General features: G+C 38.4%; 1 protein-coding gene across 3 annotated transcripts in view; it reads right to left on the bottom strand.

Moving 5' to 3' along the window:
* The window catches only part of ROR1 (receptor tyrosine kinase like orphan receptor 1), a 163,520-nt gene that overhangs the window by 28,780 nt on the left and 118,352 nt on the right, over window positions 1–16,388 (bottom strand). For all 3 annotated transcript variants that reach the window (XM_081915708.1, XM_081915706.1, XM_081915707.1), the window contains exons 3-4: window positions 3,912–4,199; window positions 2,723–2,753 (exon numbers count right to left, since the gene is read on the bottom strand). In XM_081915708.1, the coding sequence (XP_081771834.1) occupies window positions 2,723–2,753; window positions 3,912–4,199 (319 nt within the window). The remainder of the gene's footprint in view (window positions 1–2,722; window positions 2,754–3,911; window positions 4,200–16,388) is intronic.

Raw genomic sequence — 16,388 nt, 5'->3', positions numbered from 1 at the left:
AGACCAAGGAAGCAGCACAGGAGGTGGGGGTATTTAACCATTTCATCATGCACCCCAAGCACTACTATTTGCAACATGGGGGGGGGGGGATACAGTCATCATGCAGGTGTCTGCATTACAAATGCAGAGCAAATGGTAACCTGAGAGTGATGATGGTGGGTGGGGAAGCAGACTAGAAAAGGATTACATGTTATTAGCACTCACACTGCTCCCAGTGACAGATCTCCCTGTGCAATGTGTACTTTGGCCCACAGTTGCAGAGAGAGAAAGTGAGAAACCAACATTTATCAACTCTGTTATGCTGCAAATTCCAGAAGAAAACTTACTCAAGCAAAGTTTAAAAAAAACACCCCCCACATAACTCCCAACCTTTAGTTTAGTTTTACTCATTTTTCATGTTCCTTCCTGCTATCAATCTACCGCACCTTGATTAACAGTAAAACTTAAAGTAGATGAAGGCAATGCATAACATGACAGAAGTTGTATCTGTCAAGTATCTTCTGGGATGGTCAAGGAAAGTAAGCATATACCGGCCATGGGATTTTTGTTCAAGGCCATAAAGCTAGAAGAAGGTATGCTACTAAGTGAAAAGAAAATGCTTTAAGTAAATTGAATACTTTTATTTATTTGCTTGCCTAACATCTAAAGGTGCATTTTTGTGATTGTTTATTAGAAACGATAGCAACATGTCACTTTCTTCTTTGACAGCCTTCCCCAGACTGACACAATTGTATTGCAATAGATCCTTGGTCCACTTTGCACAACACCACCTTTACTTAAAGGTTAAGTCTCTTTGAGAATTGTAATCAAAACTTTCCTTAGCCTCCACAATGTATTTAGCAGGCCTGACAGCATGAATTGTTTAATCACAGATGAAGAATGGGAATATTTAAAATCAGAGTTGTCCCACAGGAGATGCTGTTCAGGGCTAATTAACCATATATATTGCCTACTTCAAGCAAAACAATTTTATTTTCATGTTGCTAAAGAATTTAACAGCATCACATACTTTTTTTAAAAAAAAATGCTAAAAGGATTATCCACATTGCAGTATAGTAATATCATTATTAGTGTTACATCGTAAGTAAAGATAGAATTATTATGTGCAAAACCATCAAGCAATTAAAGCTGTAATCCTGTGCACACATAATTTGGAGTAAGCCCTATTGAGGTTTGCTTCTGAGTAAACATGTTTAGGATTGAGCTGGAAGCTTAAGTGCAAATACACAAATCTAGGCTCTGTTAAAAATCAGCAGGAGTTCTTAGAGAGTTAAAGTGAATATGATGGCAAAACCATTGTAACAATATCTTTTTTAGATTTTTAATCAAGTTGAGATTCCTTAATAGCATGAGTAGCTTAATTTTACTGGTCAACCATAGCTGCCATAGTATAAACAGGACAGTCCATTTGAATCTTATGCAGGGGTACAGGTCCATGCATATGCAAAAATATGTAAACTCAACCCCTCACCTTGGAACCACCTCTGTGTGAGCATCCCTAGCCTTCCAGAGCTGGTGCACTGAGCGAGCCTTGCTCCTCAAGCAAGGCAGAGAGCTTAAAAGCTCTTTTCATGCCAGGAAAACCCACCATGAAAAGAGCTTTTAACTCTCTGCCTTGCTTGCATTTAACTTGCTGGTTTTCAATGAGCCGGCCTGTAGCTTATTTGGAGTTTTGGACCATACTAGGTCCCTTGTCCCTCAATGATCATCAGAAAACCCTGCAGCTGAGTTCATTCTTAGGTCCTTCGGCTCAGGGCCTGTCAGGAAACCTAGATGGATTTCCTCAGGCACAGCAGCAAGTGAAAGGTCAGGAATCAAAGCTTTGAACAACACATAGTGTGGTTAACAAGGGTGGCAGTGATACCTGGTTCTGGATCCTCCAAGATGCAAGCTAGGTCATCCCCCCACCCTTCAGATTGAAGTTAGTTTTTTTTTTGGGGGGGGGAGACACATCAGAACACGGTATTTCACAAAAAGCAACAGGAGAAACACGATAATATGGTTTGTGTACACCACTTCTCAAACCAGTAGGGGGAGTACACTGGATTCAGAGCAGGGGGTTGTACACAGCCAAAGCCTTCCTCTCCTCTTGCATTTGACCAAGGCCAGTGTGATAGTAAACACTATGGGTGTTACTAAATTAAATAGTTGTGCAGACACAACAATCAGTAATAGCACAAAAGGGTTTTCCTTCATGCACCCTGCAACATTCCCAAATCTGCTCTGGAGGACTGGGGGAACCCTCTGAACAGATTTAGAGGGTATGTAGTGGGAGGAGAGGGAGAGAGTGAGAGTGTTCTGTTGCGACTTCAACTGAATATAATCCTGTGTCTATAGGATTGGATTCTAAAATGCTTTTGAGATATAGTCTACATTTTCCGTTGCCCGCAGCAAAGACTAAGAAAAAGCACAGTCTCTGCAAGCATCTGTCAAAAGTGGGTAACATCTCAGGTCTGTCAGGAGAGTTAGGGTGGATTAAGGACCATGGAAGCAAGCAAACAATTTGATTTTACTGACGGAAGAAGCAGTGTCTAGCTTGGGCATGACCCACTGTACAACTCCTAGTGTGTGCATGCATGTGTGAATATATACATATAATGAACTTAAAATGATACCACAAATCTATTCTTAATGTTGAATTCAGAGCAGAATACATACGAACTATAAAATTATTTTTTAAAAAACATTACAGAATTAACATAGTAAGTATTTAACAACTCACGATGTTCCTGGACTTGCTGTTGGCGGAGGACCTATAAAAATGAGAATTTTTTTTAAAAAAAGAAGAAGAGGAGGAGTTAGTTTTTACTAAGTTTACAGCAGGAATTTTTTTGTTTTTGCTGAAGTCAATTTTAATCTATTTTATTGTTCCAAATTTCTAATATAAGATTCAAAGCTATTGCTATGTATTTCTCTGCTATCAATAGGTATACATTTTGCTCTTACATGCACTTAATGAGTGCATTCTATAAACAATGATAGACAGTGTGTGTGTGTTTGTGTGTGTGTTTAGTACAGTTTGGCTTTCACTCTGATCAGTATTGTAACCCCTGCATATGATATGAAGGCACATGAGGCCACTGCCTTGCTAAACAGATTTGGGTCTGCTCAATGCCTGAATTGGTGATTGTCTGGGAACCATATGTAAGGCCAGCTTGGGTTCCATGGTGGAAGAAAGGCAAGATATATAACAACAACAACAGATTACATGTTCTCATGCCCACTGGCCAGCAGTGCTAGGGGGAAAACAAAATGTGATGTTAAATGCATGCAAAAAGTTTAAGGGCACATTTTGAAATTACTATTTAAATCTAGCCTGCAGAGGTTGGGGCCTCAAAGCAGCATCAGGATGGACGTATCCTGCGATTTAATTCTTTTGCTGCATTTTGCATTTAGCCATGGGAGAAAAGCTTCCATTGGCACTAACAGCATCACATGTGGGAAATGTTTTCCCTGCCCAAGCAGGACAGCAAGAAGAGAAAACATTAAATCCCTGCACACCAATATCTCAATCGCTACCCTAGCCTGCGTGGCTGATATTTAAGTAATAAAAATGCTTACACATTTAATATAACATGTAGTTTGGCTCTTAGTTATGCCTGTCTCCAACACTGTTTGTTTAACAAGCTGTTTATAATGTAACAATATCACAAGATTCTCCATTGCAATGGCTTGTATTAATATCAATCAGATTGCAATGGCTTGTATTAACATCAATCAGATGTAATCTGAAAAGTAAATAATTGAATAAAGTGATAAATCTGCTTGCTTTGTTATTCTGAATATGCAGTTTTGTTCAGCTACGTCCTGTGTTAACTTGGTTGGGCATGATGGGGAAACGTTTATCTTTGCCTCCATTTTACCCAACTTTTCTTGAAAGAGGAACTTTTCCAGCAAGAGGGACTTCTTACCGAATTTCACAAAGAGTACCCCAGTGGTAGAAACGGTTTTCTTGCCATTTGTTGCCACGCACTGAAAGTAGCCGGTGTCTGTGGTATCAAGGTTTCTGATTCGTAATCGAGATCCATAGTTCGTCGCACGGAAAGATATCCTTCTGGGTTCCTGTACGACGGGAGCATCATTTTTCAACCAACGCACAGTTGGAGGAGGATTCCCAGAAACCCTACAGTGCAGTTCTGCCGTCTGGCCTAAGGTAGTCGTGATATTGTTCATGGGCTCATCAAGCTTCAAGAAATAATCTGTAAAATACACAAGGAAGAGGGATTAGACAAAACAACTGCTCACTTGGCCACAGTTTTAAACAAATCAGTTTCTTGCACCCAAGAAATTCCTATTCAAACATAAATAATGTATTCTAGCATATCAACTGTGAATGAATCTCTTTTTCCTATGAAGAAAGATTAGTGGATGTATATCTATTGCTACATACAACACATACAAATATGTAAAGTAGTATAAGGGAAAGTGTCACAAATAATCTACTGAAGTTGCTGTCTTACATTTAGATGTATACTCATAAAGCTGACTGTTGGAAGATCTGTTCTGTCTCTTTCACATTCCAAATGTGCTCATGGTTATGTTATTTAGACAATATAGATAACGGCTCTGCATTGCCTTATATAATATTTAGCTACTTCTGTCACTGTTCACCCAGCACACTTATTTCATTTTATTGCTATATGATTATTATCAGATTTCTGAAAGTGGAAACAACTTGAAATCATTTGAAACTTACATTTGGTACCAAAGCTAAGCTTTTCTTCAGTAAGTTTAACAACCAACATATTGAGTATGCATTTATATCTATCTGTATTTTGGACATAAAATATTGTGTGAATTGTCTTCTTAGTCCAGCAGATGAGTTTCAGGTGAAGGCAACTACCTAATTTGAAAAAGTAATTGTCTTTTTTTGTGTAGCTTTTTATACATACTCACCCTGTTCTACCTCTGTTATGGTAGCTTTATTTATCCAAGCAATGTTGTTGAAAAGGTAAGCTGCCTATGGGAAGCCACAACTTAAGTTTTCTACACCAGATAAACCCAGCTCTCTAGCAAGTTATGCTAGCTTGACCTAGGGATGTGGGTAGTGCTGTGGTCTAAGCCACTGAGCCTCTTGGGCTTTCCGATTGGAAGGTTAGCATTCAAATCCACGTGAGGTGAGCTCCCATGCTCTGTCCCAGCTTCTCCCAACCTAGAAGTTTGAAAGCATACAAGTGCAAGTAGATAAATGGGTGCCACTGTGGCAGGAAGGTAAATGGTGTTTCCGTGCGCTCTGGCACTTGTCATGGTCCTCCGTGTGCCAGTAGCGGTTGGTCGTGCTGGCCATGTGACCCAGAAAGCTGTCTGTGGACAAATGCTGGCTCCCTCATCCTGAAAAGTGGGGTGAGTGCCACACCCCATGGTCACCTGTGACTGGACTTAACCGTCCAAGGGTCCTTTACTTTTTTTTACCTTACAAGCTTGACCACTCATCTGTATATACATTAATATAATTTTATGGTATCTGTAGGCCTTCACACATAAATGAGTAGCATGAAGTAACGCTGGCACTTTAACAACATTTAGCAAGCACTTTAATATTCCCAATGTTCAGCTAAATAGGCACGTATCTCTGGATCTGGTCAGAAAACAGGTCTGTTGGTTCCTTTCAAGAATGAGTTTCTTAAAGAAAATAAACTTCTTCCCCCTCTTGAACTAGAAATCTACCCGCTTCTGATGTTGATGCATGTATTGGTTTCATCCTCCATTTTTTCTAGCTTCTTTTTTTTTGCATTGCATTAGGATTCAAATGTCCATTATTGGATCTATGTTCAATTTTTTGGCTATCAGTAGTGCCAATGTGTTCTTCCATGCAACACAACACCAACTGCTGCCTATCTCTATTAATTTCCTTCAAGTATGGCACGTCTACTCTTTAAATCCAAATTTAACCAGCTTCTCTCTTTAAAGGGCCACCTTTTCCTATCCAGATGTTCAGATTTGGTAGCCAATAGCAAATGCTGTTCCTGGACATCTTTACTAAAATCCAACCCACCTAAAAGTCAACTCTCAAAGTACAATTTTGTAAATATATGTGCTTCTTTCAGTTACAGAGCTACTGCGGAACTGTAATTTAGAAGGCAAAGGAGGTGATTAAAGAGACGTAATTTTACAAGCTTTTAACACCTTAACACAATTTTGCCTATGTAAACTTTGGTTAGATGTTTAGCTTCATATCAAAGATGTTGCAATATCATGAATACTGTGGGCAAAGAACCCACAAGGGGCTGGCAGTATATATGATCACCATTTTACTGAAGAAGGTATTATAGCAATGAAGACAGTTGACTACAATTTTACAAGTGAGCAAGTGGAAGTGGGTTCACCACTCACTTAGGGGTCCATATAATCTGGCATCATGCTTTGAACACTTAAAAGAAAACTCATTGTTAAAGTATAGCCTGAGTCAGATCATACATTCTTGAATTCCCACAAAAATCTGCATTTAATAAAATCATACTAATAGTGCACAGCTTCTGAGCAACCGCATTCAAATTTTAAGGATTAGATTTCTTTACAATGCTGAACTTGATTACACTTCAAAGAGAGTAATTTAGCTGCTTTACAGTGCAATCGAGTCAGAGGGAATTATTAATTTTTCTATGATCGTCATGCTGACAAGGGTACAGAAAACTAACACAGAACATACAGTATTTCCAAAGAAGCACGGGTGAGGAACAATTAACAAGGTGCTGATTTGTTTCTGACACGTCGATAAATAATGGATAATTTAATATACACTGTTATAATATGGTTGCATCATCACAAAAACACAGATATAAATTTTATAGAGATGTAGCTGCATTCAGATGACCAGATATAGATAAAAGGAGATGTCATACGGAATCAGACCAGTGCCTTACCTAGCCCTTTGTTGTGGAAGAAAATGGTTACTTGCTGTATATCAGCAATGGGTAAGGACAAAACAGCAGGGATACCTATTTTTGTCACCCCCTTCTCTCTCACACTTTCATCATTCATTCATTCATTCATTCATTCATTCATTCTTTCACACAAGCCCCCAACCCACAAGTCATCCATTCACACACCAAGTATACACCCCAGCCGTCCATCCATCATTCATCATCTTATTCTCTCACACACACATCCATTCATACACATTCTTAAGTTTCCCTCCCATCCTTTGTCTGCCTCTTATAGTTCCTGTAGTCTGAACTTATATAGGTTTACTTCGACATTAAGTCTCAAGGAGGCATTTCTGAAGCATCTTCCCAACACCATTGTAGAGTTTTCCCCGTTTCAGGACTGCACCAAGAAGTGTGGCAAAGCACAGGGTTCCCAGTGGAAATAAAATCTTCACAAGAGGAGCAAGAGGAGCTTCTGGATCACTATGTCACACCTGTGGTGTGTTGTGGGAGGCCATGAGAAGTCATCACAGAAGGCAGTAGCAAGGGTATCTTCCTCTCCATGAAGTGTAGCAGCTAGAACGTATTTCTAAAGGATGCTCTGTTAGGCTGAGTCTCCAAGCTCCAATGCCACTGCAGGGTTTATGGAAAGGAAGAGAGATCCCTGAGTGCTACCAGATGCTGCACACATAAGGCCACGGATTACCCACCTGATTACAGTGTCAGGAAGATGCATTTTCAAGTAAAAACAGGATTTCCCAATTGATGTGTGGAGGAAAGGGTGGGGCAGCACTGAGTAAACCTGAGTTTTGCTACCTAGGCCACTGTGTGCAGAGGGGGAGAGAGAACCATAGTATCCAGATGGATCCTCAGAAGGACAATTGTTTTATTACTGCTTCACCTGTTCTTCACATGAACACTGTCATTGAAAACAGGTTGCATAATATAAATCCTGACCCAAATTATATCATCAACCCTTTTAATATTTTTTTGGCTATGGCACTCAAGCTAATTGCTACAGAATACACCAATTATATGTCTGAATTTAGGAGGATTTAAGGATTGTACCATAAATCAGTTAGCATTTTCTTCCTTTTTAAAAAACATATACCGGTATTCGCCTTTGTTTGATACCAAGCATGTATGACGACGCTTTCAGAAAATACTTTAATGTCAGAAATTTTGAGATGAAACCAGAAATCTAAAATTTAGACCACATATAATTTGATAACAAGTCAATTTTACTTTTCAATTTGTTAAAACAATCTGTTCCCAGTCTTAAATCCTAAATGCCAAGTTTCAACCCACAGAGACTTTTTTTCTTTATGCTCAAGTTATAAACCACTGTAAAATGCTGACAGACCCTTACTGTAGCAGGCCTAGTGGGTGCCCTATAATGAACTTCTAAATTACTTGAGATAATATCTAGAAAGCTTGGCCTTAAATATGTTTCTGGTTTTGAGGCATTGCCAAAGAAAACACTGCACATCATAAGTCACCTTCATGAGTCTAAGAGTATAAACTGGAGACAAAGAATGCAAAAACTAAATATTAGGTGTCTTTATTCTGCAACTTTCCCCCTCATTTTTTCATTATGGAATAGTGCTTTAATACACAGTTAAGTTTAAGGAGTTCTGAAACCACAAAATGTGCATTGTAAGAAGAAATATGTGCATTGTTAAAACAGGAAAGCTTTCAGACTATTTACTACTTTAAGTGGTGGCGTCCAGGTGCGTTTTAAAGTAAAACTGGCAAATTCTTGCAAAGGAATTTGAATCTTTGTAGGATTATTCTAACTTAAACTTAAGTTGCAACTTATTCTGATGAACATTTGGCATGCTAAGGCAAAAGCAAAAAGCTCATTATCATTGCTAATGCTGCTGTTAGTACTACCAGGATGTCATGCTAGAATCTGTTCCAAGCCACTCAGCTGCAAAAATAAGAATTGAATGCAAGTAAAGAACCTTAGTTCCTCTTTTCCTTTTCCTTGGGGTAATGAAGATGGCAGCAAAAGAGGATGCAGGAGTGTCTTTAAAATGAATCATTTCATCATATTGATTAATAAAAACAAGGAAAATGCAAATTGACATTTCAGACAACAGAATAATGCTTTTTTATTATTTGGCAACCCACATGAAGCATATCAAAAAGTTAAAAGAGACGTGAATGGAAATATTTGGTCATCAGCATTTCAAGCAGGAAGCAAAGGCCAGCAACTCATTTTGCTCAGCCAGCTTGCTTTTATTTCACCAAAGTTCTCAATGAAGCATTCATAGAAAGCTTTATCCAAACACATAGTGCTGAATGGATTGTGTTTTCTTTTTATTGTTCCACTGCATATATTCCTTTCCGAGTTAATAATATACAGAAGCAGGCAATAGGCATTAGGGTGGATATTTTCTGAAAGCTTAGCCATTTTCTTTCTTCCTTTCTTCCTTTTTTCTCCCTTCCCCTCTCTCTTACACCTACCCACCCACCAGAAGCTAGACAGCTTCACAGTGTCATACATCTCTATCAGCCTTTCTGATTTATTTAGACTACCAACACTCAAGCCACAGAATGAAAAAGGAAAAGACACTGTCTCTTTGCAGCCAGCATATAAGCTTCTGGGGTTCATTTATTATATTTTTGTCACCCTTCAATTTAGGAGCTTAAGGTGGCATACATGGTTCCCTCCCTTCATTTTATCACAACCCTTTCATGTACATTAGACAGAGAGAGAGAGAGAGAGAGAGAGAGAGAGAGAGAGAGAGAGAGAGAGAGAGAGAGAGAGAGAGATGGGGACCGACTCACAGTCACCCAGTGAGCTTCATGGCCAAGTGGACAGTTGAATCTGTCTCCCTTGTCCTGGTCTGGCACTCAAACCATATACTCTAATCTCACTGTATGTTTTGGGAGCAGAGAAACTTCCATATGAAGTTGTCCATTCTTTAAGTATACTGTAATATCTCCATTGGAAGCCCTGCTCTAAGTGCCCACACCTTCAGAGGTTAGATAGGTGGCAACTCAGAACTGAATTTTCTCAGTGCTGGCATCCCAATAATGAAATGTTCTTCCTAGGAACTCTTCTGTTGCCTGCTCTCTGAACTTCAGGTACCAGATGAATACAGTTTCCTTCTTCAAAGCTTTAAATGGATAAGTTAATTTTGCCTTTTCCTGTCAACCACTATTGCTTCATTGAGTTTTGTTGTCCTGGATGATTTATGATGAAAATCAAGTATAAAGAAATGTTTTAAATAAATAAATGTCAATATTTGAAACAGGAAAGGAAGCAGAATAAAATTTCATGAAACCTCAGTCTTTGACCCCCACTGAAGGGAAAAGGCAGTAAAACAAGGGCAACAGTATTTTAATAGTGCATTCCAGACAGCACATTCCTAAATGTATTAATTCAATTCAATAATATCCCCTTAGCACACAGTCAATTGTATAGCAGCAGAGTAGCAGGCATGAGATGAACAGACACTGAAATTTATTTAAAAGTTAGAACAAATATATTTATATTTATTCCTAATTTTCATATAAGGGAAGTTAACAATATATGATGCCATATATGATTGGATGAATAATGACTCCTCACAAAAACAAAAATAAAAAAGCGGTTACTCTTAGAGTGACTACCATAAATGAGATTTCAAAAATGGAAGATGACCAAACTTTAATGACATTATTTATTAATTTATGCTGCAACTTTTAAATTGAGATTTACTCTAGAACGGCCTTCAATATTTTCAAAGATGGTAAGGAGAACAAGCAAACTTTTAGCTGTCAATACAAAGTGGATTTTCTATCTGACTATGCTCCTTTTGACAGTTTTCAATTCTGTGTTTTAGATTTTTTCATACTGCTTTGTTTCTGAATGCATTTTAAAATTTCCAAAGAGCTTTGGTGACAATTTTGATAAGTGAAAACTGGTGTGGAGGAATTACATTTTTCTTTACTTGAAATCTGGTTTATAAAACAAGCAGGAGATCTACACACTTGTTACTAATTTATAAAATCTATCAGTTCCAAAATGGCCCAAAGCAAATGCACAAACTATAACAACAATTATGTTGTTAGAGGCAGGCACACACACACACACACACGTAGCATTTACAAATGTATGATTAAAGTAGCAGGTTCAACAACTGTATAAAAAAAGAAAAGGAAATCACAGTCTAGAAAAGCTATATGCTACAAATTATTATTTATAACAAATAAGTAATTTGTGACTAGCATACAAAAATCCCTATCATCTTGTAACCTAAACTACTGAAAAACATCAAGGGATTTTGTTGTCGCTTTAGAAACCAAACTGTGTCTTATTCCAAACCTCAACTCACTAAAAGTGTGTACAAATAGGTATATATGTAGAGGTCTCCTCTATGCGTATATAGATATATATTTGCATGTGTAGATATATCACACATACATAGAGGATGGAGAATAATGCAATGAAGCAGATTGTGTGTATATATAAATAAATGTATGTGCCTACCCATCTAACTGAATAAAATGGCTGAAGAGTAATGCTATGAAGTCAAAGATAAGCAGTTATTTTTGACATTTTGACATACAATCACATTAGAATCTGCTTCTTATTAGCCCTTCCTTTGCCTGTTAAAGGTCTATTTTTTAAACCCCAAATGTCAGGAAATCTGGAACAGAAATGTACAATAAAACACGTCCCTTGGCCCTCTGATCTATTAATCTTTCAAATAAACCAAGATAGCTGGATGAGCCAGGGCAAGGTTATTATATATAGCTACCTTGTGTGTAACGTCAGACATTCATTATACACACTGGGGTTTATAAGGGGAAAAACCCAACCAAAGTCTGAAATAAGTTACACATTTTCTGAAACAGTTTAGCAGACTGGTGAATGGTACTTAGGTCAATTTCTTTGGTAGCTTTTGTTGTACGACCTTCACATTTTACGTCCTATATTACCCATAAATGAGACATGCAAGAAACACAAATTCTCAAACAAAAACACACACTCTATCAGTGGAAAAGCAAACAAAAGAGCTAATGTGCTGTAACTAAAAAAATTCTCAAACAAAGTCATAGTAATTTACTGCCTCAGCTACTCATGGGACCCCACAAATAGAAAATACACACACACACACACACACACACACACACACGTCCCATAAGGGGCACTTGATTTACTGAATATCCCTGTATAGCAAGAGAAAATGAAAAGGTAAATTGTGCATGAATATGAAAGCTGTAATTTTACCTCTTTTCACCACATGAAGCAATTTCACATTTAAAGATTTTGTGATGAGAATCATGGGTAATCTATGAACCACCACAGAAATGAGTGACCAAAAGCATTAGACTCAGTAGAATATTAGAGAATCTGAACACTGAGGATTTCGACCCTCTCAAAACCAACATTAACAGAGCCATCCTCAGCAGTACACCAAAGTAAGCGAGCATAGGATTCACACATTCAACCAAAAATGAAAGGGAGCAAAAACTGCAGGGGGGGGGGAGTTTGAGCACTGACAATGATTTTACAGAATCCCTGCTGCTACAGAATTTGTATATATTAAGGAGCAATCTATCAGCTCCAGTCATCTTTGGAAGACTTTTGAAGAATGCTTGCCTGAATAGCAAGGTTTTCAGAAAGGGTCTGAAACAACATGTTGCTGCTTGTCTAAGAGAATAGGCACTATCATCCTAAAAGCCCTACTCCTGATGATGGCGGAGGAGAAAACAGGGGCCATGAGGGATTACTAACATGCCCTTCCTAACAACTGCAGTTATTGGACAGGATCATAAGCAGTTAGGCAGCCAGTTCCTAAGCTATGCTAATACCAAGTTGCCTATAGTTGGTATCCATCTGTCTCAAGAGACAATGGAGTCTGCTTCTAGGGGTGAAGTCAGATGCTGTATTAGCAGCACCGAAGTGACCTTCCCAAGGGGCAAGGCCGGGCTGTGTGTATGGAGGTTCTGAGCTGCTCAAACAACTGATGTGGTCCAAAGGAAAGCAAAGCAATACGTTTGGCACCAGCTTGGCTGCAGGAGTTGCCAGAAGATGCAAGATGAAATCCAATCATCTTAGGGACTCCACTCCAGATTTGTGTAGGGTTTGTACCTTAGCCTTTCCTTCTCCCAAAGATATCCCGTAAAGCAGTGAAGCTTTAAGACCAGTTTTCCTTCTCCTAGATGGGCTACCTTCTTAGGTTGATGAGCTCCAGCTCCCCAGGTCTTTGTATATTAGCACAAGACACAAGAAACATAAACTTGGTCTGGAAGCATATTGGCAGCCAGTGCAAGTTCTTTCCTGCAAAGCCTTTTCAAGGATCAGCTGGCTACAGAGCTCCCCAAGGGGAATTAATAGTGAAGCTCATCCCAGTTGGCTCAATTTCATTGCCAATCAGCTGACTGGCAGTAACAGGAAGTCTCCCTTGCCAATACATAGCAGTGTGTGTACTGTAATGCTCCTGATTGTGCACTGACAATCCCTTATTATGTCGGTTGTGTAGCATATGGGTGTGGTTTGGAAGAAACAACATTGTGGGTCAAATTGGGATCTGTACCATGCCTAATTAGGCATGTGTGCCGGAGGTCCCCCACCCCTGCTCTAGCAATGATTGACTTGTATATATGAACTGGTGCTCTGCAATCACAAGATCTTGTGTCTGTCCTCTCAGTTGTCCTAAGACAATCTATTGTTTCTTCATAACAAGACTCTATTTTCCCCAAAAGTCTGTAGACTCAGATTTCTAATGTGCAAATGCCCTTTTGACAACTGTTAAATTCAGCAGCAGCAACAACATAATAATCTCTTCTCTGTAACAAATGTCTGCTGAAAAGTAGGAAGAGAAACCAGGGTGGTAGGAGGAACTAGAAAAGCACTTGATGATCCGGAGATGCTTTTAAAAATGATTTTTTTTTTAAATTTAAAAAATGCAGCATTTATTTCTCTTTAAAGTTTTGGTGAGAAACCACCACCTCCCTGCTGCATCAATTGCTGCTTTCAACAGGTCTTCACGGGTGGTTGCGTCCCTTTTAAATTTCATTTCCTGATAAAAAGGATAAACAGGCAACTGTTTAATGCTGCCAATTTAGCTTATTTAATCAAAACTGAAAGTTGAATGAGTCTCAGTTGGTAGACAGTCACTGGAGAAGTAGTCAGGTTGAGGGCAGGGGAGACAGAATAACAAGTTTGTTGTTGTTTTTTAAAAAATACTCATTCAGTTTTACAATATTTTAATAAGAACATGAAAAACATACCCAATGAAACACTGAAGTGTATACATTTGTGGGGTTGTTGGGGGAGGGAGTGCTTCTGAAGAGTGGCAGGAACTGTGAAGGTCACTGAATAGGGACATCTGCTTAATTGGGAGTGCTGGCTGGGAACCAATTTACATGAGGCGTTTAACAAGCTTTAAAATCCGGTTTATATGGATGCTTCTGAGACCACATGCCAGCTCTTGTGGAAAACAGGTGGAAGTTGATTTCTTTAAGCTGTATGTTTGCATGACCTGTCATTTCTCAATGCACGTTTAAAAACACTGGAAGTTCACTGTGGGTGAACTACTGACCTTGCTATTATATTTAATAAAACCATGGAGGCAAAGGCCCAGAAAAAATTAAATATGGATACCAAATGGTTGAAATATTATGACTTATTAATAGAGGAAGAGGAAGGCTATAAATTAAGACCATTTGAGCAAATTAAAGGTAAGTTAAATTGGCTACATTACCACCAGATTAACGAATTGTATAAACTGGATAAGAAAAATGGTTTTGCCTTGGAAAAATCTAAGTTGGAGATGGAGTTGTTAGATACTGAAGGTAAAAACTTATCTAAAATTTACAAGCTTTTGCTGGACTGGCATACGAAAGATGAACAAGTTAAATCGGTGATGATAGATTGGGCAAGAGATTTAGGACATAACATAATGTTTGAGGACTGGGAAAGATTGTGGAAGAAAGGGGTGAAGTTCACCGCATGTACTTTATTAAAGGAAAATATTATGAAAATGATGTATAGATGGTATTTGACCCCTGTAAAATTAGCAAAGATGTATCATTCTTGTGATGATACATGTTGGAAATGTAAAGAAAAGGAAGGAACATTCTTTCATATGTGGTGGACCTGCTCCAAGGTGAAAGACTTCTGGGAAAAGATTTATAATGAATTGAAAAAAATGTTGAAATATACTTTTATAAAGAAACCAGAGGCCTTTCTTCTTGGAATAACAGGTTCGGAATTGCCCAAGAAAGATGTTAATCTATTTTTGTATGCCACAACTGCGGCTCGTATTTTGTTAGCTAAAAAGTGGAAAACTCAAGAATTACCAAGAGTAGAAGAATGGCAGATGAAGATGATGGATTGTATGGAGCTAGCCAATCTAACCGGAAGAGTCCGCGACCAGGAGGAGGAGGAACACCACGAAGAATGGAAGAAATTTAAAGATTATTTAGTTAAATTTGTTAAGCTAAAATAACTGGAAATAGCATCCAGATACTTAAAGGGCTTAGGATTGTATCTATGTTAACTGATAAAATAATATGTTTAATACAAGAAGGAGAAGATTTAAAGATGTTAATGTTTAATTTAAAGAGTATTAAAATTGGGATTTGGAAAACCGTTATAAGGATATGCAATGAAATTCAACTAAGGGGAAACGAGGAAGTCGTTTTACAAAGTAAATAACTGTTATTTTCAATAAGGTTATGATTTATGTTTGTTATGTTTTGTTTGTTTTATGTTTTTGTTTGTCATTGATATTGTAAAAACTAATAAATTTTTTTTAGTAAAAAATCAAACCATGCTTTGCAGTACTTTAAAGGCCAGATAAGAGATTGGCAATCCCACCCCAGAACTGACCATTGGAAACCCTTGATCCTATCGGGGTGGGATTGGAAAGCACATGTTCTGCATGTTTTAAACCTGGTTAAACTTTGTTTTTATAAAATATTTTAAAGAAAGGGCTAGGTAACAAGTGATGAGAAAGACCTCTGTCTGAGCCTTCCAGTAAGGGTGGACTGGAGAGAGACAAACTTTCCAGCCCAGTACAGTGGTACCTCGGGTTACATACACTTCAGGTTACATACACTTCAGGTTACAGACTCTGCTACTCTGCTAACCCAGAAATAGTAGCTCGGGTTTAGAACTTTGCTTCAGGATGAGAACAGAAATCGTGCTCCGGCAGCACGGTGGCAGCAGGAGGCCCCATTAGCTAAAGTGGTGCTTCAGGTTAAGAACAGTTTCAGGTTAAGAACAGACCTCCGGAATGAATTAAGTACTTAACCTGAGGTACCACTATATAAGGCAACTTCCTATTTTCTTCCCATCCCTTTGGAAGGGCTATAAGGCAACTTTCTCCTGACCAGAAAGTGAAAGAAAGAAGGGTATTTTAAGAGGCCAAGAATTCCACCTTCCATGATCATATTTCTAAGCAGTGGAAACACACTATCACCAAACAGAAAAAGAAAAAAGATGCTGTGCATGAGTGAAGCTAGATGAGACGCAAGAGAAACAAGTGTCAATACATTTTTCCCGGTGGAAGAAAATGA

Source organism: Podarcis melisellensis (genome assembly GCF_964234715.1).
Source record: "Podarcis melisellensis genome assembly, chromosome: 6".
NCBI classification, from domain to species: Eukaryota; Metazoa; Chordata; class Lepidosauria; order Squamata; family Lacertidae; genus Podarcis; species Podarcis melisellensis.
The sequence above is the reverse complement of the archived record's forward strand: the minus strand, read 5'-3'. Positions and strand labels throughout refer to the sequence as shown.